The following is a 27,620-nucleotide window of genomic DNA, read 5'->3' on the forward strand; positions in this document are numbered from 1 at the left end:
ATCCCTTCTAGAGAATTTTTAATTTCATTTATTGTGCTGTTCATCTCTGTTTCTTTGCTCTTTAGTTCTTCTAGGTCCTTGTTTATCGTTTCTTTTATTTTCTCCATTCTATTTTCAAGATTTTGGATCATCTTTACTATCATTATTCTGAACTCTTTTTCAGGTAAACTGCCTATTTCCTCTTCAGTTGTTAGGGCTGTTGGGTTTTTGCCTTGCTCCTTCATCTGCTGTGTGTTTCTCTGTCTTCTCATCTTGCTTAACTTACTGTGCTTGGGGTCTCCTTTCCGCAGGCTGCAGGTTCATAGTTCTCGTTCTTTTTGGTGTCTGTCCCCAGTGGCTAAGGTTGGTTCAGTGGGTTGTGTAGGCTTCCTGGTGGAGGAGACTAGTGCCTGTGTTCTGGTGGATGAGGCTGGATCTTGTCTTTCTGGTGGGCAGGTCCACGTGTGGGGGTGTCTTTTGGGGTGTCTGTGGCCTTGTTATGATTTTAGGCAGCCTCTCTGCTAATGGGTGGGATTGTGTTCCTGTCTTACTAGTTGTTTGGCATGGGGTGTCCAGCACTATAGCTTGCTGGTCGTTGAGTGAAGCTGGGTGTTGGTGGTGAGATGGAGGTCTCTGGGAGATTTTCCCCATTTGATATACCGTGGAGCTGGGAGGTCTCTTGTGGACCAGTGTCCTGAACTTGGCTCTCCCACCTCAGAGGCACAGCCCTGACGCCTGGCTGGAGCACCAAGAGCCTGTCCTCCCCACGGAAAAAGAGGAAAAAAGAAAATATATATCGTTGCTCCCAAAGTCCCCCTCCTCAATTTGGGATGATTCTTTGTCTATTCATGTATTCCACAGATGCAGGTGCATCATGTTGATTGTGGAGACTTAATCCGCTGCTCCTGAGGCTGCTGGGAGAAATTTTCCGTTTTCTTCTTTGTTGGCACAGCTCCCAGGGTTCAGCTTTGGATTTGGACCCGCCTCTGCCTGTAGGTCACCTGAGGGCATCTGTTCTTCGCTCAGACATGGCAGGGTTAAAGGAGCAGCTGATTCGGGGCTCGGACTCCCTCAGGCCGGGGGGAGGGAGGGGTACGGAGTGCAGGGCGAGCCTGCGGCGGCAGAGGCCGACTTGACGTTGCAGCTGCCTGAGGTGCGCCGTGCGTTCTCCTCGGGAAGTTGTCCCTGGATCCCGGGACCCTGGCAGTGGTGGGCTGCACAGGCTCCCGGGAGGGGAGGTGTGGAGAGTGAGCTGTGCTTGCACACAGACTTGGTGGCGGCAGCAGCAGCCTTAGCGTCTCATGCCCGTCTCTGGGGTCCACGCTGATAGCCGCGCTCGTGCCCGTCTCTGGAGCTCGTTTAGGCTGCGCTCTTAATCCCCTCTCCTCGCGCACCAGGAAACAAAGAGGGAAGAAAAAGTCTCTTGCCTCTTCGGAAGGTCCAGACTTTCCCCTGGACTCCCTTCCGGCTAGCCGTGGTGCACCAACCCCCTGCAGGCTGTGTTCACGCCGCCAACCCCAGTCCTCTCCCTGCGATCTGACGGAAGCCCGAGACTCAGCTCCCAGCCCCTGCCTGCCCCAGCGGGTGAGCAGGCAAGCCTCTCGGGCTGGCGAGTGCTGGTAGGTCGGCACCGATCCTCTGTGAGGGAATCTCTCCACTTTGCCCTCTGCACCCCTGTTGCTGAGCTCTCCTCCGTGGCTCTGAAGCTTCCCCGTCCGCCACCCGCAGTCTCCATCTGCGAAGGGGCTTCCTAGTGTGTGGAAACCTTTCCTCCTTCACAGCTCCCTCTCACTGGTGCAGGTCCCGTCCCTATTCTTTTGTCTCTGTTTATTCTTTTTTCTTTCGCCCTACCCAGGTACGTGGGGAGTTTCTTGCCTTTTGGGAGGTCTGAGGTCTTCTGCCAGCATTCAGTAGGTGTTCTGTAGGAGTTGTTCCACATGTAGATGTATTTCTGATGTATTTGTGGGGAGGAAGGTGATCGCCGTTTCTTACTCTTCCGCCATCTTGAAGCTCGTCTTTCAGCTTTCTTTTGATTTCCGTTTGCATGGAATATCTTTTTCCATCCCCTCGCTTTCAGTTTGTATGTGTCCGTAGGTCTGAAGTGGGTCTCTTGTAGACAGCATATATATGGGTCTGGTTTTTGTGTCCATTCAGCAAGCCTGTGTCTTTTGGTTGGAGCATTTAATCCATTCACATTTAAGGTAATTATCCATATGTATGTTCCTATGACCATTTTCTTTATTGTTTTGGGTTTGTTTTTGTAGGTCCTTTTCCTCTCTTGTGTTTCCCACTTAGAGAAGTTCCTTTAGCATTTGTTGTAGAACTGGTTTGGTGGTGCTGAATTCTCTTAGCTTTTGCTTGTCTGTAAAGCTTTTGATTTCTCCATCGAAACTGAATGAGATTCTTGCCATGGAGAGTAATCTTGGTTGTAGTTTCTTCCCTTTCATCCCTTTAAGTATATCATGCCGCTCCCTTCTGGCTTGTAGAGTTTCTGCTGAGAAATCAGCTGTTAACCTTATGGGAGTTCCCTTGTATGTTATTTGTCATTTTTCCTTTGCTGCTTTCAGTAATTTTTCTTTGTCTTTAATTTTTGCCAATTTGATTACTATGTGTTTTGGTGTGTTTCTCCTCGTGCTTATCCTGTATGGGACTCGCTGTGCTTCCTGGGCTTGGGTGGCTGTTTCCTTTCCTATGTTAGGGAAGTTTTTGACTATAATCTCTTCAAATATTTTCTTGGGTCCTTTCTCTCTCTCTTCTCCTTCTGGGACCCCTATAATGCAAATGTCGTTTAATGTTGTCCCAGAGGTCTCTTAGGCTGTCTTCATTTCTTTTCATTCTTTTTTCTTTAGTCTGTTCCCCAGCAGTGAATTCCACCATTCTGTCTTCCAGGTCACTTATCTGTTCTTCTGCCTCAGTTGTTCTGCTACTGATTCCTTCTAGTGTCGTTTTCATTTCAGTTATTGTATTGTTCATCTCTGTTTGTTTGTTCTTTAATTCTCCTAGGTGTTTGTTAAACATTTCTTGCATCTTCTCGATCTTTGCCTCCATTCTTTTTCCGAGGTCTTGGATCATCTTCACTATCATTATTCTGAATTCTTTTTCTGGAAGGTTGCCTATCTTCGCTTCATTTAGTTGTTTTTCTTGGGTTTTATCTTGTTCCTTCATCTGGTGCATAGCCCTCTGCCTTTTCATCTTGTCTGTCTTTCTGTGAATGTGGTTTTTGTTCCACAGGCTGCAGGATTATAGTTCTTCTTGCTTCTGCTGCCTGCCCTCTGGCAGATGAGGCTATCCATCCTGTGTTTTAATAAGCCCCCCAGGTGTTTCTCAAGCTCGCTCAAGTTTGAGGGCCACTCTGCTAGACAGAACACCAATACGTGATGAAAACTCATATTCACAGACATATGTGGATGACATAGAGAAAACAGACCTCTCTCTCCTGCCTCCCATGGACCTTCCCCTCTGTCCACAGAGTTACTCAGCTCTGACTTGTATTCTTATCTTGAGCTTTACTCATGCTTTTCCCTCTACGTCAAATTTTATTTTCCTACGTCTCTCCTGGTCAGCTCCTACTCATCCCTCAAGACCCTACGTCATTTGTGTGATGGCATCTGCTAATCTTGGCAGTAAGGCTAATTGCTCTGTGTTCTCATAGGACTCTGTCTGCTTTGACAGTATTCCGTGGGTTGTGTGTTTGTTTAAGACTTTTTCAGGAGACTGTGGACCCCTTGAAAGAAGAAACTTATATCTTATGGTTTTATGAGTGTTTTCAGGTATATAGTTTAGGAGAGACCCCTATCTTTCTGCCAGTCCACAAGAGGGAATAATCAGATAGCCAGAAAGGAACAGGACTCTGACAGAACCAAGCAGAAGGCTTGTTCAGCAAGTCTCTTTATTTTCTACTCAAGATAACATTAATTGTTACACATTACCCCCATTGCCTTCTCAGTCCCCTGTTGGTGAGGTTGTTTTGTTTTGTTTTTCTGTTAAACTCTAAACTATATCAGAAATTTGAGCAGAGATTCACTAAAACTATGCAGTTCCTCTGCCCCTTTCTGAGAAGAGTGGACGAAAAACATTTGTCCATGGTAAAGCACTACGGACATGACCTGTTTACCACTTCTCTTTTTTGGGGTAACTAGACTTCTACATTTGTAATCAAGATCAGTGACAATGATGAAATCCCAGTGAAAAGTTTCCTTTCTTGCCTCAGAGCACTCTGAGGCAGATTTCAACTGTTCTGTAACAGATATTACCATATAGCTCCCATGTAAAAATTCTTACTCTGTAAAATAAATCTGCAAGGACATCCTTTTCTCTGTTCTAGTTCTTTATGAAAACTTATATCGTTTATCTTATGGGCATAGAAAGACCTAAGCCTTCCCGTACCTTACTCTTCTGGTGATAGTTTTTAATTTAGTTTAATTTAATTTTTTCTTGGTGGTATATTTTATTTTTTAATTTTTAATTGTTTTTTATTGGAGTAAAATTGCTTTACAATGTTGTTAGTTTCTGCTGTACAATTAAGTGAATCAGCTATATATATACCTATATCCCCTCCCTCTTGGACCTCCATCCCACCCCTCTGTCCCGCCCATCTAGGTCGTCACAGAGCACCGAGCTGAGCTCCCTTTGCTATACAGCAGGTTCCCACTAGCTATCTATTTGACACATTGTAGTGTATTTATGTCAAACCTAATCTCCCAGTTCATCCTACCCTCCCCTTCCCCACTGTGTCCACAGGTCCGTTCTCTACATCTACATCTCTATTCCTGCCATGCAGATAGGTTCATCTGTACCATTTTTCTAGATTCCACATATATGCGTTAATATACAATATTTGTTTTTCTCTTTCTGGCTTACTTCACGCTGTATGACACACTCTTGGTCCATCCACCTCACTACAAATAGCTCAGTTTCGTTTCTTTTTATGGCTGAGTAATATTCCATTGTATATATGTGCCACATCTTCTTCATCCACTCACCTGTCGATGGACACTTAGGTTGTTTCCATGTCCTGGCTATTGTAAATAGAGCTGCAGTGAACATTTTGGTACATGACTCTTTTTGAATTATGGTTTTCTCAGGGTGTATGCCAAGTAGTGGGATTGCTGGGTCGTATGGTAGTTCTATTTGTAGTTTTTTAAGGAACCTCCATACTGTTCTCCATAGTGGCTGTATCAATTTACAGTCCCACCAACAGTGCAAGAGTGTTCCCTTTTCTCCACACCCTCTCCAGCATTTATTGTTTGTAGATTTTTTGATGATGGCCATCCTGACTGGTGTGAGGTGATACCTCATTGTATTTTTGATTTGTATTTCTCTAATAATTAATCATGTTGAACATCTTTTCATGTGCCTCTTGGCCACCTGTATGTCTTCTATGGTGAAATGATAGCTTTTTAAAATCCACATGTTCTCAGATGAAAGAAGCATCGTCTCATGGACGAAGGCCTAGAATGCCCTGGGATTGCTTCAGTAAGATGTTCAGTTCTGAACTGAATGCTTTGGGAAGGATTAGTAGGTATATAATAGAAAACTCATGGATGAGTTTCTGGGCTCAGCAGAGAAGGTTCCAGGAATGAAAAAGTATCCAAGATATTTTACCAGATACTTCTTTAAATTTAGTTTTCTCATCTATGTCGTGTTTCCTTTGGCAGATATGCCTGTGTTACCTACCTTTGTATTAATGTCCACTTACTTAACCCTTTCTTTTTCCTTTCCCTTACAGACTAAAAAAGGAGTAATTGTTCTCTCCCATCACTATCCACTCTATTCCATGAGAGAAGAAAGCTAAATAGGGTGAAGTAACTCCCTAGGCACAGAAGAACCATTATACTCCCCAAAAGAAGTAATTTGGTCTACTTGGTAGTAGATAGAAATTAACTCACCAAAGAACACCAGGGAATCAGACCCAATTATGTCAGCAGGACTTGAGTTAACATCCTGATTCTAGAACCTTCTTTAACATTCAAACTTTATGGATACCTATAATTCATTTTAAAGGTAATATTTCTAAGCTTTAGGCTGGGTACCCATAAATGAATACAGTTGTGTCCAATGTGTGTTTTTAAATTACTTGGAAATTGTCCTCCTATTTAAAGTGAAAGAAAATATAGAAATGTCTTAGATTTATTACATCATTAACCTTTTCTAAACAATTACCTCAGTGCCGGGTTGTTTTGTGGTTGTGGCAGGATATTATGAGGATTTTGGGGGGAGTGGGAGATAGAATAAAGTTGTTCTGCATTTACAGCATCTGTAATTAAAACAAGCCAGAGGAAATTAGCTACATGGCTCTTATGATTTCTAGTGTATTATCAAAAATAATTGTGGCACTTTGCCATATATTCTTGCCTTCTTACAGATTGCTGTTGAGATAAGATGAGACTTGACATCAACTAATTGCTTATTTCTAATGCACAATCTTGAACTACAGTGTTTCTCTAGAGGAAAAAAAAGCTCTGTGACAAAGAGATTCAGGAAATAAGAGCTTTTCTAACTTTTAACTCTATACCTAACACAGACAAATTGTATAAATAAATATAACCAGATGTGTTGGTTCATGGGAAGATAGTTGCCTATTTTAAGAATAAGAATGTATTCTGTTTGTTTAGAGCCCTTCAAAATGATGAAAGGTATTAGTTCTGAGTTGACTGAGGAGGAATGAATAAGTTAATACCTAGCTGGAGAATAATTCCATTGCCTAGCTATTCTACTCAGAGCATTGCAATATGTCTCTCAATCCAAAGAGCTCACATATGCCTTAATGAGTTAATTATTGTATTGCATTACCTGTAGCCCAAGTCAGAATTCACTTGCTTTCTATCTGAAAGGTAGGGGAGGAATGGGGGGGCAGTAAAAAAAAAAAGAACATAAATTCAGACAGCTCTGTACTGTAATCCTGCTTCTGCCACATGAGAGCTGTGGGATTTGGACAAGTTATTTCATCTCTCCAAATTATAGTTTCCTCAGTTGGGGGCTGAGAAAGCCTACTTTGTAGAGTTGATGTAAAGGATTTATAAGAGGTGTTAAGTATTAGTTTCCTGCCCCATTTCGTCCCTCTACTCCACCCTCACCCCCCCCACACCATCATGGCTCTGCAATAATAAATGTTGCAGTGTCGAAAAGGCCCATCTGGTCTTTCTCAGATAAGGATAGTTATCTTCAAACAGGCTGATTCCTGCACGTAATACATCATACAAAATGGAAAGTACCCTCAACATTTCGTATGTGGTTGTCTCTATGAATTAAATGTGCAATCTAGAATTTACGTATAAAGACCTTTCAAGATGACCATTGGCAATGATCTCCTGAAAGATGTCTCATGTAGGAAATGCTCACCCAGTTATGAGCAATGAAGCAGTATAACAATATCTGAAAAAGTATTGCAACACAGTATGAGTCTTTTAAATGAGTTTTAGATATATTAGTAAAAAAAGAAAACTCAGCCTGTCTAAGGACTGATTTTATTTCCTGTCACCAACATTATGAAGGTATGCCATTCTTTTTTGTAACTCAAATACTAAGCCAAATGAATACAGACATTAGTTCCCCACTGGGTCCGTGGCATCTTAACTTTAAAAACATCCAACGCAGTATTATTCTACCTACCCTTTTCCAGTATTTTGTGTCCTTTAAAACTTACTCCTGCATATTTGGGGAATGCCTAATAGGATATATTTTAGGTAGGAGTGTCCTGATCCTATATGCAGCTTTGGTATCAGTGCCTTAGCCTTGTCATTGTACTTTACTTGGCACCAAGAGGTGAGTGTGTGCATATGTGTGTTTGAAACACAGCATATATAATGTTTGTCTTGCTCCTTATGGAACTTAAAATAACATTTTTATCTTTAAAATGCTTTCGTGAGTAGTTATCACTTGGCCGAATTCTACCTTCCAAAGGTAGAGCAAGAGAAAGATGAAACTGAGTCACACATGCAGCTATTTCTGTAATTCATGAGCGCTCCAGGAGCATAGCATCCCTCTCCTTACGTCCTCTCTGTTTCTGGAGCCACTGCTCTTTTGGTTCATGAATGGCTGGGGCTGCCTGTCAGCCAAACTTCCTGTTTCCATTCTCTCCCTGCTGCCATTTACCCTGAAAACTGCCCCCTAAATAATCATTTTCAAATCCTTTTTTGACTATGTCATGCCTGCACTGGGACCTGCAGTGGGATCTTATCATTATAGGATCACATATAATCTCCAGGCTGCTTTCGAATCTCTCACTGTCCACTCTGTACCCTTTAAACCCAGTTGTTGACCCTTCACAGCACCACTACCTCTTAGATCCTGCCTACGTTTCTGGCTCTCATCCCTGTGCATCTGGTATTCATTTTCCTTGAAATGGCCCCACGTCTTCTTGGCTATCAAGCTTGGAGTCGTGGAGGAAGGGGAGAGGGGTCCGGAGGGATACAGTTTTAATGAAAGCTCTCAATAGATCAGGCATTAAGTTAGCATTTAGATGCTCTACCCACATCACACTTCATCTAATCTTTGCCTAAACCTTATAAGGTAGATATTATTAGCCCTATTTATGGTTGGAAAAACACAGGCTTTGAAGTATTTTATAATTTGTGCCAAATCACAAAACTAGCCACGGGAGGAACTTTAGAATCTTAAGGGATCTTATGACACTAAAGACTGGGCCCTTTGCACTGTGCAATACTTTGTCGCAATCTATGCTAATTACCCCCATCCACTCCAGGCTTTAAGACATACCCATGTCTTCATGTACTCTTTAGTTATGTGGACCTTTGTAACTCTTCCTCAACTGCTTCAAATCAGATTCCCCACGTAGAGTATAAACTCTAAACATAAAACAAACATTAAAAAATCATCCCCCAAACCCTCCCTTTGATCCTTCATCCCCCTTCAGGTGCTATCTTTTTTTTCATCTAAACTCGGTAAAACTTTTCAATAGTTCTGTGTGTTCAGTTAACCTCCTTAAGTCTTCTTACTCTTACATCTATTTCTTCCTCTCCTCTGAAACTGTTCATATCAAGGTGACCAGTGACCTTCCTTGTTGTCGAATCCAGTAGACAATGTTCTGTTCGAATGTAGCCAATCTCTTAACAGTGTTTGACACTGTTGCCTGCCCCTTTCTTTTAGAAACCCTCCCTCCTGTCTTGGTTGCTATGACACCATAATTTCTTCGTTTTTCTCCTACTTCTTTGGCTCCTCCTTTTCTGTCTCCTTTGCTAGGTGGTCTACCCCTACCTAATCTCTGAATGTTGGCAGTCCTCAGGACGTGGTCCAAGGGCCCTTTTTCTTCTCTCTCTCTCCTTTCTCCCTAAGTATGCTTACCCATTCCTATGGTCTTAGTATCAGTAAGCCAAATGATCCCAGATTCTTAGAGTCAGCCCAGACCCCCGCTCTGAGTTTCACATGTGTATTTGAAACCTCCACTTGAATGACTCACAGCCCCTTCAAAGCATGACATGTGACTAGAACACAAAACTGACTTTTCCCACGGCTTTCACCATTTCAGTAAATGACACTACCATCTGTTGTTCAAGTCAAGAATTTGGAGTTACCATTGAGATATCCCTTTCCTTTATTCTCATCATCCAGTCCATTAGTATGTGTAAGAAATCCAACATCCAAATTATATCTCACATCAGTCCACTTCTCTCCTTCTGCAGTCACCCGAGTCCAGGCCACCTTTATCTCTTGCCTGGATTAGAGGCCCTGGCCTCTCACTGGTCTTTTTGTTTCCTCTCCTGCCTTCGTTAATCTCCACATAGCAATGTAGTGATTCATTTAAAGCCTGAATGATAACATGTCACTACCCAGCTTTAAAAGCTTCTATTGTTTTCCATTGCACTTGAAATAAAATTCAGACTCCTTACCACGGGACTTCAAGGCCCCACGTTATCTGAAGCCTCTCTTACCTCATCTCCAGCCACATTTCTTTCTCGGGAAGTTTTAGCCAAGATCTTTCCTATCACAGAGCTGATGCAAAGGTCTGCCCTCTTACTTGGGAGGACTTCTGTGCCCTTGGGTTTTCCTATAACTGGTGTCTTCTCATCTTTCAAGTCTCAGCTGACGCTGAACCTTCTCTCATAGATGTTCCTTGACCACCATAACCGAAGAGCACCCATCACCACCATATGTACACCGTTACTCTTATCGTAGCCCCCCTATTTGTTACCTCCAGAGCATTTTCTTACGTTACTGAATACTTGTTTATCTGTTTACCGTATTTCTCCCCTGTTCGTCCTATTTCTCCCCTGTTGATCTTATTTCTCCTTTTATCCTTTTATGCTGTGAACATCAAAAAGGCAGCGGTTTGGGGTTTTATCACCACTGCAGACCTGGGTGCTAATATATTAAATATTAGGGGGAGGGAGGAAGGAAAGAGAAGAAGGGAGGGAAGAGTGAAGGGAGGAATTAAGGCCTGGGACTACACCTTTCTCACAACGTATGTACTCCCACAGCTCCTATTGAAATCTTGGAGTTAAAATAGCTACCTAATGCATGTTTGTGTGATAAATAAGTATGCAGACTCTTTTGCACTGTGACAGAATAAAAAGAAACGAGGAAAAACAAGATGCAGAAGCGAAAAGATACGTCCCTTATCCAACCTAGTATATCTGAAATGAGCTCTTCAATTTAAAAAAAGTAATTTTCAGAATAGAGTAAACAAGAGGGTCAGACAAGAAGAGAAAGCATCACGTGTCACGGGAGTTTGGGATTGCTTAAGGCAGTCTGACAGATGGGAGTTTGCTCCGTTTCCTCTGGGGTAATCCACTCTAGGCCGGGTATTTTTAAAGATTAGATTTTGAAATAAAGCTTTGCACCTGGGAATGTACCGAGGCAGGAGAACATATCCCTTCTCTCCACTGTTGTGGTGCTTAAATGTGAGAATTTTTGAACAAGATATGAAAGCAAAGACAACAAACCCTGCAGGATAATAGTCTCTGAGAACCTTAATAACAGCCATTTTTAGAGCAAAGCCTGTGGACTCCTAAATCCATAGCTGCTCGTTTAAGATGCATTGCGATGCAGTGGACCTGAAAACACACTCCTTATCTACCTAGAGCAACCAGGCTCCAAGCCAAACGGCAGTCCTCAAATTAACTCTTGTTTATCTCGGGATGACAACTCTCCTGCTTTTAAAAGAAATGCAATGGCCACATATAGAAGAGAAAAAAGGAGTCACACACTGTGAATCTGTATCCAACTGCATTTCCTGTGCGAGTTAGGAACCTCTGGTGGTTAGATTAGAATTCTTAGCAAGTCAAGATTGTGGGTCCAGTTCGTTTGTGTGGGTGCTTCTCAAAAATCCGTTAGGAAGGATAATTCTGTTTTGTTTTCCTAGTTTTAATTTCCAATCCATAACAGACTGATACTTTTGTAACACGCAATAAATTACTTTTAAAAATTACAAAAACCAGACACAAAATGCAAGCCCATGCTTTTTATTTTTAGATTGCTATAAACGTTTCTAAAGATTTACTCTCAATTTCTGTTCTCATGATGGACCGTGTGCGTGTGTGTGTGTGTGTGTGTGTGTGTGTGTGTGTGTGTACTCCAGAACCTCAAGTATTTAGAGCCAATGTTTAACAAATCATGTTGGGTAACCAAGCTAAGGGAGTTTTACTTCTGCATGTTTGTTTTATTTAACTTCTTTAAAGCATCAACACCTTTTCAGAATAACTACATTGGGTAAGTTCATCTAAAGAGTTTTACATACACTGCTTTCTTCTTAGAGTTCACTGAACATAAATCTACCTTTTTCTGGCTCGTTCAGGATCATTAACATTACTTATTTTGCTTTGCTTTAAAGTTAGGTGATGCCTTCAAGGGCTAATAATATATGTAGGGCTATTAGTTTTCACACTTGTGTGACCCTGGTCAACTCTGAGTGCCTGCAGCTCCTTTTACACCTTTCTGGTTCTGTCAGGTGTCACTTCTTGCCGCTGTCAGTTTAGCCCTTAAGGATTACTTCTCTCCATTTTGGATCTTCTGTTTCTGACCTTTTAAGTTCTTAGAAATCAGAACATCACTTTTCTTTTTTTTTCCTATTAAGCTTATTTGAATTAGGCAAAAATTACCAGTAAAGAGGAACTAATGACCTTATCATTATTCACATACTAATTGCTTTCAGCAAAGATTAGAGATGGTGTGTCCGTAATGATTAATTTTGTGGGGAGGTTTGGTCACTTACTCTTCCTGTGTCTTTTTGTTTGTTTTATTGCTTACTCCTCAGTTATATTCAAGATAAGGAGGTTATCTTTTTAAATTTTTATTATTTTATTTTTTTGCGGTACGCGGGCCTCTCACTGTTGTGGCCTCTCCCGTTGCGGAGCACAGGCTCTGGACGCGCAGGCTCAGCGGCCATGGCTCACGGTCCTAGCCGCTCCGCGGCATGTGGGATCCTCCCAGACCGGGGGCACGAACCCGTGTCCCCTGCATCGGCAGGCGGACTCCCAACCACTGCGCCACCAGGGGAGCCCCGAGGTTATCATTTGATGAGTTCTTTTTTAGCGACAGATAATTCCATAGACATAGGAAAGAGAATATGTGGAATCTATTATCCCTGATGTTTTGGAATAGTATCATAACCATTTGTTTGGATAATAAAAAGAGATGTGTAGTAGTAACTAATTCTTGGCATCTTCCTTCTTTATTTTTCATCTTATAAAAGTAAGACTTTCATAACTTTTCATATTCTTCCCTGGTTGTCTTACTACTTTCGATCACCATGGATCATTCTACTTGTCAAATGAGATGGTACAAATTTAATCAATAATCTCACCTTTGTCCTTTAATTTTCTTTATAAATTTCTGTTCTCAGTAGCTTGCTGAAAGAAGGTCTTTATCCTACTTAGTTTAAGGGCATCGACTATATTCTACCTGTTTCTTCTCAACAGTCATTGTCTATTCCAGTCAGGCCGTGTAGTTCATTGTACCTGCTCGTAATCCAAACTCCTTGCCACGTTTTTGCCATTTCCAGGCTTTTCTCACTTGGAATACCCTCTTCCTCTTCCCTTCACCTTTCTCAATCCTATCCATCCTTCAAGGCTCAAACGAAGTTCCATGACTTTGTAAAGTCTGTTTCTATCACTTTCTTCCCCACACTGATTATCTTATAATAGAAATCCTTTCATTAGCTATTACTTATTAAAGGCTTATTGTGTTCTAGATGATGTTCAAAGTATTTCACAAAAATTATGCCATGTAATATTCAAAATAACCCAGCAGATAGGTATTATTATTTAATATTTAGTGAAGCCGAGGAGATTAAAGAGTCTAAACTTATGCAGCTAATAAGGGAAAGAGAAGGAAGAGACCAGAATTATGTCTGTTTAACTGCACTTTCCCATTAGTTTTCCCTGGAGGCTGAGAAAGGGGACTTATGACAGAAGTAGGCTAGATGCTCAGAAAAGAAGGCATGGTGAGATCTGAAAATGCTCTCCAGGAAACACAATACTCCCTACTCCTAAAACTGCCTTGTAAGCATATAAGCATACTGCTTGCCTCACATCTGAACTTTCTTGATATTCACAGTTGAAATTTGCTCCATAATTATACTTAACTCTAGGCTATATGTCTCTTTCTGAGGGGAGGGGCTGCATATTATTTTGCCATTGGCGCCCATTTTCTCAATTATTTTATGCTCTCTCTCTTGTATTGGATATATCTGTCCACTACTTTAGATATGTTTAACAGTCTCCATATTAATAAGATGGTAAAGTTACTCTTTGAGTACTGGAAACAATGTTAGTCTGCCTTGTGCTGGATTTGCTGAAATTTAAGCAGGACTAGTATTAATAGGAAACATTTTTTAATTAATAGGAAAAAACTCAGAGGTGATACAGCCTAGTGGGTAAGAGCCCAGTCCCTGGAGTCTGACGGCCTGGGTTTGAAATTTCGCTGTATGGTTTATTAGCTGTGTGACCTTGTGCGGTTTTTACTGAGCCTCTCTGTAATTTCATTCTCTTATGTGTGAAGAGAAGATATTAATAACGCCTGCCCTGGAGAGTTACTGAGAGGATTAAATGAGCGCATGTATATACAGTGCTTTAGAGAAGTGTCTGTTGTAAAGGAAGTCTTATATATGTTGTTGCTGTTACTGCTGCTGCTGCTTCTGTTGTTATGTAACAAATCCTTTTTCCCTATTCGTTAGTTATTGTTCTTCCTAAAGAACGCAGTCACAAAAAGAAGAGAAAACTTATATTGATCGTAGCAGCTAAGGCTTGAGTGATCTTTTCTCGTTAGGTCAGAAGTGAAATAAGACTACTAAAAAATATCTGTGAAAATTACTTTTTGTCCAGATTGGGTCTCCTCTGAGAACTCGATTCTCCATTCTAACCTCCTGCTTTTCTGGGGCCCCTGAGTCTAAGGTTAATCTTAGGATAAATGCCATCATGGTAATTTATGCAGATATGAGTGTGCTCCTTCCTAAGTGCCCTGTCAATGTCTCCCTCCCCACCTAGGACTCATGCTGCCTACTTGTACTAAAAAATCTCCACTACAGCAGGCCAACTTCCTAAAGAAAGCCTTACGGTCCTCACCGATACTCACCTCCCTTTTAGAGCAACCTACCTGAGTCCTGTATCTTGACGGAATCCCTGCCAGCCCGCCATCCCAAAGGAGCATGGCCAAACTACGTTTATGCTGATATGTCAGGTCATGACTTCCTGTAATGTTCACATGACTCTTTTAGACAGAGGAGTGAATTACTGCCCGGAGAATTTCTGTTCTGGCAGCGGGGATATTTTGTAGCAGACTTTTCCCAGGGCAAATAAGTTTTTCTCACGGGTGGTCCCACATGTCCAATTGCAAAATGAAAAGTGAAAAGGGTAGTCAGGACTCCATTTTTCATTTTGAACAAATCAATCCACGTGGGTAAAGTTTAATCAAAATCAGTAATGCCGTCTTTCCGTGTGCTTTAACCTCAGTAGTTGTTTCCCCTTGTTAGCAGTAGCCTTGCTCAGCTTCAGTAACTACTGTCTGTTATAGCCAGTGCTTACAGCAGCAAGTGGTGTGTGGAGACAGCCTAAGATCTTCTAGAGTCGAAAGAACTGGATCCATTGCCCACATTTAACACTTTTGGCAAGTCAGTTAAACATCTCTGAGCCTCGGTGCTCTCATCTGTAAAACAGAGAAAATATTATGTATTTCACTGGGTAAGGAGTAGGAATAAGTAAAGCGATACACGTGTAAGTGCTTTGTAAACTGTAAAGTCCTTTACTTTGCATGTGTCCTTTGTTGCTCTACACTACCATCACAAACTAGAGAAGTAATACTGAGTTAAGAGCTACCTTCCTGCCAATGCTAAGACTTCACTTCAGCTACTTCTCAATTTCCAAGGGGAGGAATTTTAATCCGAGTACGTATGAGGTCTGGCAGGAAATTGTCAACGTGTAGTTGTTAATATGAACGACTTAAACAAAAAGTGCATACTAGATTTTAGAAAAAGTAAAGGCATAACTGTCTCTTGCCTTCCTCTTAGATTTCCCACAGTGCTAAGGCTAGACAAATAACCAGTCCTCAGCAAGCACCGGTTTATCAATTTTATATTCATTTTTTTTCTCGATGATACAACAAGGATGTTTAAATTCAGGGCAGTGTAAGTGGCAAAGATGAAAATTAGCGAATTTCATGAATCCACATCCTATTTATGCTTGGGAAGACCTCTCATTTATTCAGCAAAGTATTGTTGACTTCACGATACACATAATCTTAAGGAACTATTGACTGAACCTGGGTCTCTGCTATAAACGCAGGACATAAAAATTCAAATGTACTATAATTTATATGCATGCTAATGTAGAAAGCTGATTGTATTAGTCAAAATATCTTAATTTGTTGACAACAAAAGGTTTGGTCTTAATTCCTTAAGTGTGTACTCTGAGGCCAAGTTTTAGGTAGCAAACCACATAAAACAAGAAGAAAAGTAAAGTAAAAGAGAGAAGTGGGGGCATTATCTTGATAACTTGGATCTGTTTGGTTTTTATTCCTGAATTCTTTAGATATATTAACCTCAATTTTCTCTTTCACTGAAGAAGTAGCAAATTCAGCAGGGTATGTTTTTCCATGTAGGTACACAAAGATAAATTGGATATATATTTGATCAAGCTCCATTCAGCAAGAAGCCCAATACTGGTTTTCTATCACATCAGCTAGTTTCAGAATCAGGCTATTTCCTTCCAAAACAAGCCTGTTTTTGATGGGATAAAGATAGATGCTCCTCGATATGTTTTAGTATTTCTATTCTTTCAACTCCAGATGGGGTTTATCCATATTCCCCTCCTGTCTTCCAGTCGAAGGCAATGAGACAGAATTCTCTTTCGAGTCCATCGGTGATACTTTGGCTGCCAGAAATAGTGACAGGAGACATTCATCGTCCATCTCCCTGCATCTAAGAGGCTGCGACTGAAAACACAGGCCACTTCTTCAGACTTTGTAACATGTTATTGCTGCCACTTTTCCTTCCTTACTTTAGAAGAGTAATTTAATTCAATTTTAGAAAGGGGGGGGCATTTTCTAGTTACACAGATCAATCCAGTTGTTCGGAGCTTCAGAATGAATTTTTAAACTTGTTAAACAGAAGCATACAAATCTCTAAAAGCAAGTCAGATAATGTACAAAGCCTCCATTCATTGTGTAGGCAGAAAGGAATGCTGGTACCCGGCAGCTCTCTAAGGAATGTTCCTTTGGCTTTGACCGTTCTTCTGGGAACAAGGAGGGAAACACATATAGAAAATGAATTTATAATGTCTCTGGCTTATAATGGAAAAATGATAAGAAAAGTTGGCTGTTTAACATAAACTATCAGTTGCATATTCCAGGCCTCCTCTCTTTGGGGTCCCTCCCACATCCACAGGCCTGGCTACCGTTTAGTGAGGAGTACAAAGTGACCGTTTATTATTATTGACTGATGAGGCCTGTGGTCTGAAATTCATTCTGTCAACAGAATGTAAGCGAAGTTGGCATTTTAAAGCAGGGCTCTTTCAGTCGCTGGGTTTTCTCGGGATTGCTATGCAACAGGATCAGTGCTGTAGTCCCCGGTTCAAGCTGAAAATGTTACACAGGAAGACATACCATGTAAAGGTCAGATTCTTCTACTATGATAATTTTCTTGATCTGTGTATATACAAATGAGGTTGAAATCATCACTTCTTATCAGAGTCCTATGGACTTTCCACCTGTTGAGCCTTAAAATGTGATGGTATTTTAAATGGGAAGTCTTGCTAATAAATGTATGGTGCTGTAATAATTGTGTGATGCTGTTTTACCAAGGTGAACTTAATGTGTATTGTCAAGAAGATTCTCTCCTATGATCAAATCCCATTAATGTGCTGGTGCCATGGGCCAAGTACAGCCTTGTTTATTAGTCTCTCCATGCTTTTGTGGTCCGAGTCAATTCTACGGATTACTATGTGCTTGGAAAATGTGACTTGACCCATAGTGTAATACAATGATTGGCACTGTGGTGCACTTTATCACGGAGTTTTATTTCCTGTCACTTCCATGAAATAATGTATTTTTTCCATGGACTAGAAGACATAAGTTATGAAATTTATAAAGTTACAAATGTATTATGTCCCGATTCATAATCTCAAGGAATAAATTTATTATCCCTAATTAGATGCCCACTTTCAATCTACGTAGCGACATAAAGAGATGATACACCAAGAAAAGTGAGTTGGAGGTGTATCTTCTTGTTAGTTGAACCAACTGAAATCCCTTTTGAGCTAATAGTCTATTTTTTGCAGTTCTCCAAATTCACAGTCACAGCCGGTCTCTTTTGTTTGGTAATTCTGCGTGTGTTCTTCTTCCTGATGCCCTGTAGGACCTCCAAGGAGAAATCGAAGCTCACACAGATATCTATCACAACCTGGATGAAAATGGCCAAAAAATCCTGAGATCCCTGGAAGGTTCTGATGATGCGGTTCTGTTACAAAGACGTTTGGATAACATGAACTTCAAGTGGAGCGAGCTGAGGAAGAAGTCTCTCAACATTAGGTAAGAAAAGATCCGGAACAACAAAAAAAAGGCCAGAAATGAATTAAAATGGCAACATGCCCCTCACTTGCCTAGCACAAGTAGCTAATATCTCATATGTTTATGTAAATCCCCCAATTTCAGAATGATTTATTTTATTTTGAATAAATGAATCATTTATTTGCTCAGTATGGAGGTGATACTTGAGGGTTCAGATGAGATTAGAATGGTGCTATGTTATAACCACGGGAGACATACTTATTAAGACATTAGAGTGAATTCAAATGAAGAACACAGCTATCCTGATTTCATAGTGTCCTCTCTTGGTTTGTCACAGGGTTATTCAAAAAATGATAAAACTAACGTCTGTTGATTATGGAATTCTTTCTTTGGCATTATTCTAAATGCACGTGAGGACCTTCTTTAAATACCCATAATACGTTATAATTAACATTGTAAAGGAGACCTCGCCATAGCTCCCACAGCCAAGGAGAGATTATAACAACTGCCTGCCTTTTGCTTCCTCTCAGATTGTGTTACCGTATACCCTGTAAACTAAGCCTTTAGCTGTTCTGTACACACCTGTTTTGTAATTTGCCCTTTCGTGCATCGCAGCATTCTCTTGAGAAGTTAATGAAGGTGTCTCAGCATTGTTGTAAGGAGGGCGGAGTGAAGCTCTTGCTGTACCTGTTTTGCACTAGTTCAGTGGAGGGGCAAAGAGCAGAGAGAGGAAGTGAAGTGCCCAGGGTCACCTAAGTGGCATGGGAGGTACAGGGAGTGGAAGTCAGGCTTCCTGCTTTCTAATCAGTTGCTTTGCCTAATTCACGTCTCTTTATAAAAGTACCTTGTGTTTTCTTCTGTGTCTAGAGGAGCAGTGGTAGTGGAGGGAGGTAGAAGAGGACTCGTGGAAGGCACTCAACACTGGGAGTTGTTACTACCTCTAGGTCGTAAGATTACAGGAGGGAGATGATTTTTCTTCTTTATAGCTCTTCTAAGTTGTCCCAAATTTGGACATAGAGTATCTTTACTTCTATAAATGAGGCAAAAATATAAATGAACTTTATTCATTTGAAAGCACTCTTGTAGAAATCTGCACGTAATATGACAGAACAATGATGATAGCAACTCACACTTACATGGTGCATCACGTACTGTGCAATGTCATGGGCGCTTTAGATTTGTCCACGCATTTAATGCTCTCAGCGACTCTAAGAGTTAGATTGTATTATTATCCTCTCTTTGCATTTGAAGAAAGTAACACACGGAGTGGCTAAATAACTTCCCCGAGGTCACTTAGTTAGTAAGCGGCAGATCTAAGGTCTGAACACAGGGAGTCTGGCTCCAGAGTCTGAGCTTTGAAGAGTTGTATTATGCCCTAGAGTATAAAGGAAGAAGGAGAAGGTAAGAGCCACCTAACTTTTACACATGAACACGTAATAAGTGAAAGGATGAAGAGCAGATTTCTGGGAGGAGGAAAGGATTTATTTTTATTTCTGTGGTTTTTCCCCCCGAATTTGCACCCTAGCTTCCAAGACACTCATTTTTATCTCCCTTTTTGATCCATGAATTTTGTATTGATGTGTCGGTGATGAGTTGTGGGCAACAACGGGCGATGGCATTTTCAAAGATAGGGAGGCTCCATTCGCGTTCTACAGCTTCACCTCTCAGAGAGGTGAGTATATGTAACGACACCGGCCACTTTCATAACATCTGTCATTACAAAGGAATGAAACTTGTGAGATGGGAAAGATATCGGTAGATAAAGGAAAGAAAAGAAAGTTATTCTTTTTTTTCGGGAGGGAAAAAGAAAGGTGCTGTTACTGTTCTGAACATCACTCGGTGCCTTTTCTCTCTTTCATGTGAACTTGATGAAATAAAAGGAGGATTGAAAGCGGCAGACAGCATGTCAGCCAAAATATGGGCTCTTCATTCTCAGCAATTTCCCAGAAGCCAGCTACTGCAGTTTAATTCCTGCTGTCATTAATCAAGTAGAAAACAGTTACCTTAGCTCATCTAAGGTACTTCAAATTCTAGAATTTAAATACTCAGATCAGCGGTTTGGGCTTTTTAGTAGGCCTCTCGAATAATACAGAATGTGTTATCAACACTCACTCATAAAAAGCGAGGAAGTAATTCTTCACATCAAAGCGATTCGGTTTATTTCCTGACGCTTGGTTGAAATAAGGCCATCAGTCAATCTGTACTGAATGGCAGGGTTCAGTTGAGAGAAGCACAGTAGAGGTAGTAACTGGGGATTGTTATGAAATAGGATAGATGAACCCTGGAAGAGTTACGTACCGAACCATCCGTGACACATAAGCTTGCATTGCCAATCTAGTCAGTTCCTCTGTCGCCGTTATTTTGTAGTGAAAAGTCACCACAATTTAAAAAAAAACTTCCAAAGTTACCCTGGAGAAACATCCCTGTGTTTACCTTAAACTATGACATATTATACTAAAAAATGTCAGTTGTTCATTATTTCATAAGAGATTCTGAAGCCATTTTTATATTTCAAAATATAAAAGCATTAGCGCTTAATTTCACAGGTATCCATTTTTTAATGAGAAAAAATTGAGTCTGAACAAAAATGATTCTGAAGTTTCCCTTTGTGTTCCATTGACTCATAAGCGGTATCGTTGTGCTTGCAGATCTAAGTCCACATTATGTCTTGTACCCTCCATTTATTTTCCTTCTGCCCTGTCTTTCTCTTCTTGTGATTGTGGTTCTTATTGATTGATTGATTGATTGATTGATTGAAGTCTTCATCATGTCATTCCATATTGATAGATTTGGCTCTCTTTCTTTACATATTGAGACCATCCATTGCACATTTACAAAAATATTCTTCCTGGGACACTCTTTCTATCACATTATTCCTTTGGTCAAGAACTTCAGTCTTGTTGGTGCCCATATTTCACTCTTTCATTTATTTGTTCATTCAAGAACTATTTACTGAATGTTTACTACGTACTAGGCACTCTTCCAGGCACGGAGGATACAACAGTGAACAAAACAGTCAAAAGTCGGGCTTCCCTGGTGGCGCAGTGGTTGAGAGTCCGCCTGTCGAGGCAGGGGACACGGGTTCGTGCCCCGGTCCGGGAGGAACCCACATGCCGCGGAGCGGCTGGGCCCATGAGCCGTGGCCGCTGAGCCTGCGCGTCCGGAGCCTGTGCTCCGCAACGGGAGAGGCCACAACAGTGAGAGGCCCACACCGCAAAAAAAAAATGAAAATAAAATACGGCATTGTTTCTCATCATCAAAAAAAAAAAAAAAAAAAAATTAAAAAAAAACCAGTCAAAAGTAAATCGTTGCTCTCATGAAGCTTATATTTAGTCACTAGGATCTAGTGACCCTTCCACTCTCTTACCAACTATGCCTAATAAGCCCCTGCTGACCCCTTCCCTCTCTATCCTTCCTCTGCTTCCCACTTCATTCCTCCCCAAGCAGCAATCTAGTTACTGCCCCAAATGGATTCTCTGAGTCAAGTAAATTCTGCTTCCTAACCCCATTCCTGCTCTCCAACAATTTTCTCACTGTCCCATACGAGTACATCCATTTGCCGGTCCTCACACTTGGGACACCATCTCTCCTCTGAGCCTCCAAATTTTGACTCAAATTCCATAATCAAGATTTCGCTTTCTGACCGTTCCTTTACCAGGTCTTCCCTGTACTATTCTCATTTACACTTGATGGCAAGTTCCTTTAAGTATTCATGAGTTGTTTCGTAGGGCTGTGCTTGCTGCCTTCAGCTAAGTTAGATAAATACAAAACTCCAAGCTATAAATGAGTCAGTGAGGTGGAGTAGAAAGGGTCTTGGACCAACAGTTGGGTGACCTAGCATCTCCTCTGGCTCTGTTACTACCTAGCATCTGATCTTTAGCCAGTCACTTAACTGCTTCAGACTTGAATTTTCTCTCTCACTGAAATGAGGACGTTTGACCAGACACATGGGTGGTCTCTTGAAGTTCCCTGGCAATTCTACAATTCTATTATTTTTAATTCTACAATCACTCTTCATAAACCTAGGCAAATTATTGAGCTTTTCTACCTTGGTTTTCTTATATTGAAAAGAATTGATTAAGTTCAAAGATATGGTATAAGAGAAAGTAAATACTGATACAATGTCTTAGAGAGAAAAGAATAGTTTGATTGAAATCGTATCTCATAATTTAGTTCAAGGAAAGTAGATGCCATCTGTTCGACATACGTTATCACACTGCATTTTGACCAAGAGGTATAAGAAAGAGAAGTAAATACTCAGTGATAGCTGAGTGCCATCAAACAAAAGATTAACCGCTTTAAGTGGGAGAAAAATAGAGTGAAAATTTTCTACTTACGTGTATACATACAAATACACACGTGCGCACGCGCGCACACACACAGAATCACTGATGACGTTATGCAACATCAGGATGGTGATTAGTCATATAAAGTGTTTCTCATTCTAAAATATTCTATATCTACAAAACTTGCATTTTTAATTTTGAAAATATGAGTAATTTGAGAAGTGATCAAGTGCATAAGAAACGTGTATGAAGATTTCTATTTAATCTGCCACCAGATTATATTTTCCAGATTATTGTATATATTATTAACTATGAGAATCACATATGATGTCCACATAATTTCAGCAAAACTTACATTCTGTGAGATTGTTATACTTGGGGGGAAGACGTGTAGATATTATATAAAGGTAATCCCTTTCATGAAATTTTCAACATTAATTTGAGACGTGAGGACATGAACATTATATAGTCCACAGCAGCTTAGAAAGTACTTGGTATTAGAATAATTAGAGGTCTTGCTCTAATGGAGGACAAAGAGCAAAAGAAAACAAAGTCTTTTTACCTTTGAGTGAGGGAAAAATGCAACTTGGATGTTGAGTATCTCCGACCTTCCTTTCCTTTCCTTTTTTTTTTTTTCTTTTTTCTTTTTTGCGGTACGCGGGCCTCTCCCGTTGCAGAGCACAGGCTCCGGACGTGCAGGCTCAGCGGCCATGGGTCACGGGCCCAGCCGCTCCGCGGCATGTGGGATCCTCCCGGACCGGGGCACGAACCTGTGTCCCCCACATCGGCAGGCGGACTCTCAACCACTGTGCCACCAGGAAAGCCCACAAACTTCCTTTTCTTACTCTTGGGATGTTAATTACGTTTGAAAGTTGGAGCTCATGGCCCATCTGGAAAAAAAAGTGTTTACTTCTCTTTGGGCTTAATTCTCTTTATTTAAAGCCCCATAGCTCCCATTTTATTTCTGCGGTTCCTTATTATTTCTGCTTTCTTAACCTTTTCTTTCTGTATGCTTACATGCTATCTTTTTACACAAGGGTACCAAAGATATAGAGGGATATATTGTTAGTTTTATAAAGGAAGTCAAAGTGAAAAATGACTTCAATATAACACATTTTGCTTTAAGAATAGATGCCTTTCAGAGTAAAGTTTTATTAAGGATTTCAAACTAGGCATCGACTGAATCATACTTGAGGTATCGGTGTCTGGAGAAATAACATTCACTTTAGCAGCCCTATAATTCTTAGAGTCCTGACAGTGAAGAGTTTCTTAAAGCCCAAACTATATATCCCAACACACCTAAAGGTTCTGCATTTTACCTAAACCTTACAAATTATAGAAATTTGCTGCTTATTAAAGATCGCTACTTACGTTGTTAAAAGCTAGTAACCCCTAAGCTCTTGTCTTCACTAATAAAGATTAATAGAAAATGGATAGAGGCTAAGTGTGTAGCTTCACACCTCCTCTTTTATTCTCTGTTGAGTAGGTAGTGGTAAATAGAGTATATTTGCCGATTAGCAGGAAGCCTTTTTGCTTAGGGATCCGAAACATTTGGTGAAAACCGTGAGGGTTAAGGATTTCCTCATATAAGGGAGGTTTGTAGTTTCCATTTCCCATATCTAAATATGACAGCTCAAGTTATGTGCCTCAGCAGGTGTCTTTATACCTTTGTATCTCAGTTCCCACATTTGCAAAAAAGGGAGTTGAATAATCTCTAAAGTTCCTTAAAACCAGGGGGAAAAAGTCATTACAAATACAAAGAAACATTTTCAGGAAAAATCCCAAATACAAACATAGGTTAATCATTTAGAAATATTTGGTATACAATCTTGAAAATAAAAATAGAGCAGTTGCTTCCAACAAAGGCACTAGAAACGTGTCTGGAATACACTTCCCAAGCTTAGCATGGCCAGAGAAAATGTTCTCTGAGCTCAGGGCATTTCATTACATCTAGATCTCCTTCAAAATCGTGTCACTGACAAATAGCACCTTTGCCCTGTGGAGACTGACAAGTAATGTTTAGGGCACATAGGGAATACTTGAAGAAATTCTTCCTCAGAGAATGGTCCTGGAGCTCACCTGCTGAGTTGTAAAGATTCTTGTTCAAATTACAGGAATTCTGTATCTGTGAATCTGTTTCTGTTTTGCATATTCTTTTTTTTTTTTTGCGGTATGCGGACCTCTCACCGCTGTGGCCTCTCCCGTTGTGGAGCACAGGCTCCGGACGCGCAGGCTCAGCGGCCACGGCTCACGGGCCCAGCCGCTCCGCGGCACGTGGGATCTTCCCGGACCGGGGCACGAACCCGTGTCCCCTGCATCGGCAGGCGGACTCTCAACCACTGCACCACCAGGGAAGCCCTGCATATACTTTCATTTGTATTGTTTTTTAGATTCTAAACTTGTGGTTACCAAAGGGGAGAGGGAAGAGAGGAGGGACAAATTAAGGGTATGGGATTAACAGATACAAACTATTATGTATAAAATAGACAATCAACACAGATATATTGTATAGCATGGGAAATTATAACCATTATCTTGTAATAATTTATAATGGAGTATAATCTGCAAAAATACCAACAAAGATACCAAATCGCTATGCTGTACACATGAAACTAATATAATATTGTAAATCAACTATACTTCAATAAAAGTTTTTTTTAAGTACTGAAACTCTGGGCATGGAACCTAGGAGTCTGTACTTTAAGCAGGCTGCTCACATGTTTCTTATGCACACTAAAGTTTGAGAACCATGGCTTTAGATTGGATATCTTTGTGTTGTTTTAAATCAGGAGCCGTTATCTGAGTTTCTCCTCTCCAACCCCTACCCAGTGTCCTCTGTCTTTTATAAGCTTTTTGTATAAGTTTTTGTCCTCGTATCACATCTTTGCTTTCACTCTGAGGCTTTAGCAAGGAAAAGAAAGTCATTTGATATGTACTTAAGGTGATCAAACATTCAGAAAAGTGACTTAACTCCATGCCTTAGGGATGAATAAGGAAGGCCCCCTCATCCCGGTATTTGAGAGCTTTTTGTCACTCGTGATCCCAGGTCCTTCTTCTGTTCCTCTGTTAACTCTCTTGACTGTCCTGTGTCCCTAGCTCTTCACAGTTTTCCTATCTCACACTATGGAGTTTCTCTTAGATCCTTTAGAACTGAATTCCCTGGGTCTCAGCGCTTTTTTTTTTTTTTTTTCTTTCTCCTAGGGGACACAAAGGGTTTCATCTGCCCGCTAATAATTTAGTCAGGGCCATTTAACCTGGATGGGGGGGGCGGGGTGGGATGGGTTGTAGCACCGCCTTATGTAAATGAAGCAGCAGCTGGAGGCCTCACCTTAGGCCACCTGCCCTTTGGCATATCGATCCTGTAGATCTCTCCACCACAGGGATGCGTTATTTCCCTTACTGGACAGATGGAGGCCAGGCATTAGACATCTTTATATCCTCCTTTACCTTCCCCCCTCCCTACCCCCGATGCCCGATTGGGACTGAGAGGGACTCAGTAAATATTGATTTAATCAGTGGCTCATCTACAACGTGCTACCTTTCAAAATGTCCTGTTTGACAGCCTCTTTCACCTTCAAGGGGACCAAGCTGCAAATTCCAGGTACCCAAGGGAATCCCCGTAACCAGTAGTCATTACATGTCATTAAACAGCTAAAGTCTTGCATAGGGAGTTCTCGCTTAGGCTTATCCTGGAAAAGTGAAATAGGAGGAGAGAACAGAAACGTAAAAGAACTGACCTCTACACCATATGCAGTCTACACTATTATATTTAATTCATGGTATTTATGACGCTTCATGATTCATTTCTTAGATAAAAATGTCCTTAGAGTCTTGAACAATTTAATTCCCCTGATGGAAATGCCTTCAGTTTTTCTGAATGTAATGTTTATATGGCTCACAATAGAGAATTCTGACAATTAGGAAAAGTATAAAGCTGAAGGAATAAATCACCTGTAAATCCACCTTTGAGGGATAAACTGGTTGTCGTTTCAGAATTTTTTCATGCATAGTCCAGCATGTGCACACAAACATTTTGGAAAAATAGATTATGTACGTTTTTGTAACCTACTTTCTCCCTTAGTGACTGACAGGATGATCTTGTCCATGTCCGTGAACATTTGCCTACGTCATCACATTGATCGTTGCGTAGGATTCACAGGATTTGAACAATGCATTGTATGAGTTCACCACTGTGTATGTAACCAGTTTCCTAGTACTGAATGTTTAAGTTGTTTCAACTTTGTATCAATCATAAGTATGCTGTAAGTAGCAGTTTTCTACCTGTATCTTTGCATGCTTTCCCAGTTACTTTCTTAGTATAAGTTCCTTGAATTTAAGCTTGTGGGTCATTATATTTGCACATTTTAAAGACATTTATGTATCATCAAATTATCCTTCAGAAAGTTTAAAATAGTTTAATTTCAGCACCCAGGTACTATTTGGTGATTCTATTTGACTAAGGCCAGCAGGAGAATTGTATTTGAAATGTCAGGCTAAGGTATCAAATGGCAAAGGGAAATGTTGTTCTACCTGGTTGCTTTACATTTCAATCTCTGCAGCGTTAGAGTTTATATTATACTTATAGGCAGCATTAATTTTTATGAATTAATTAATAATTGCTGATAAGATGTAAGTAATGCAGCATAATTCTTGATTTACCTGAGGACAGAGCTTTGCTAACGTTCCGCGTTTCTTTGTTTTCTGGATGATGGTTTATTTTCTTCATTTAGCTTCTCATCCTCAAGTGAAATGTGGATTTTATAACACAGATCATTCATTTGTATATTCTTAAATGCCTTCTATGGATTAACATGTTCTAAATGCAGTTGATGGTAAAGCACTCAGCCTCTTGCCTAAATTATTCACGTTTGGGGGGAGGCTTTCAGGCAAATGTCTGATTTTACTTTTCCACGTGAGTTGTTGTCTCAGTACATTTTACACAAAGGAAACAAAGCGGAAAATGTTGGAACTTGGTGAAAACAAATCCCAGGTGCACGCGAATAAAGAAGGGTAGAGAAGGAGGAGAAGCATATGGGAAGAGGAGCAGAAAGGAACAGATGCCAGATGGAAGGAGTCAATGGAAGAGGCTGCCTAGGGTGTAGAAATGGAAAAGTCAAAACGTGGGGAGAGACCTTTCCAGTTCTCAAAGCAGAAAGAATTCCGGTACTAGCATGAGTCACACAAAAACTGAGTGGTTTATTTTAGTCACTGGGTCCAGGTTCTTCTACCAGAAACATTAAGAATCATTGATTGCAACACTACAGGAAAGCAGTCCATTCCAGTGTATATTTCATGCCAGAAGTCTCAGAATTCTGCATGTGGAAATAAACATATAACTAAACACTGTCTTCCCTCCATGTTGCCATCAACACACCCACATTTTGTTGCTCTCAAAAGCAG

General features: G+C 40.7%; 1 protein-coding gene across 1 annotated transcript in view; it reads left to right on the top strand.

Moving 5' to 3' along the window:
- DMD (dystrophin) overlaps positions 1 to 27,620 on the top strand; it is a 1,279,715-nt gene that overhangs the window by 883,890 nt on the left and 368,205 nt on the right. Inside the window, exon 29 of the mRNA XM_024760455.1 lies at positions 17,783 to 17,955. Coding sequence (XP_024616223.1) covers positions 17,783 to 17,955 — 173 coding nt within the window. The remainder of the gene's footprint in view (positions 1 to 17,782; positions 17,956 to 27,620) is intronic.

Source organism: Neophocaena asiaeorientalis, unplaced genomic scaffold, assembly GCF_003031525.2.
Source record: "Neophocaena asiaeorientalis asiaeorientalis breed wild unplaced genomic scaffold, Neophocaena_asiaeorientalis_V1.1 scaffold448, whole genome shotgun sequence".
Lineage (NCBI taxonomy): Eukaryota > Metazoa > Chordata > Mammalia > Artiodactyla > Phocoenidae > Neophocaena > Neophocaena asiaeorientalis.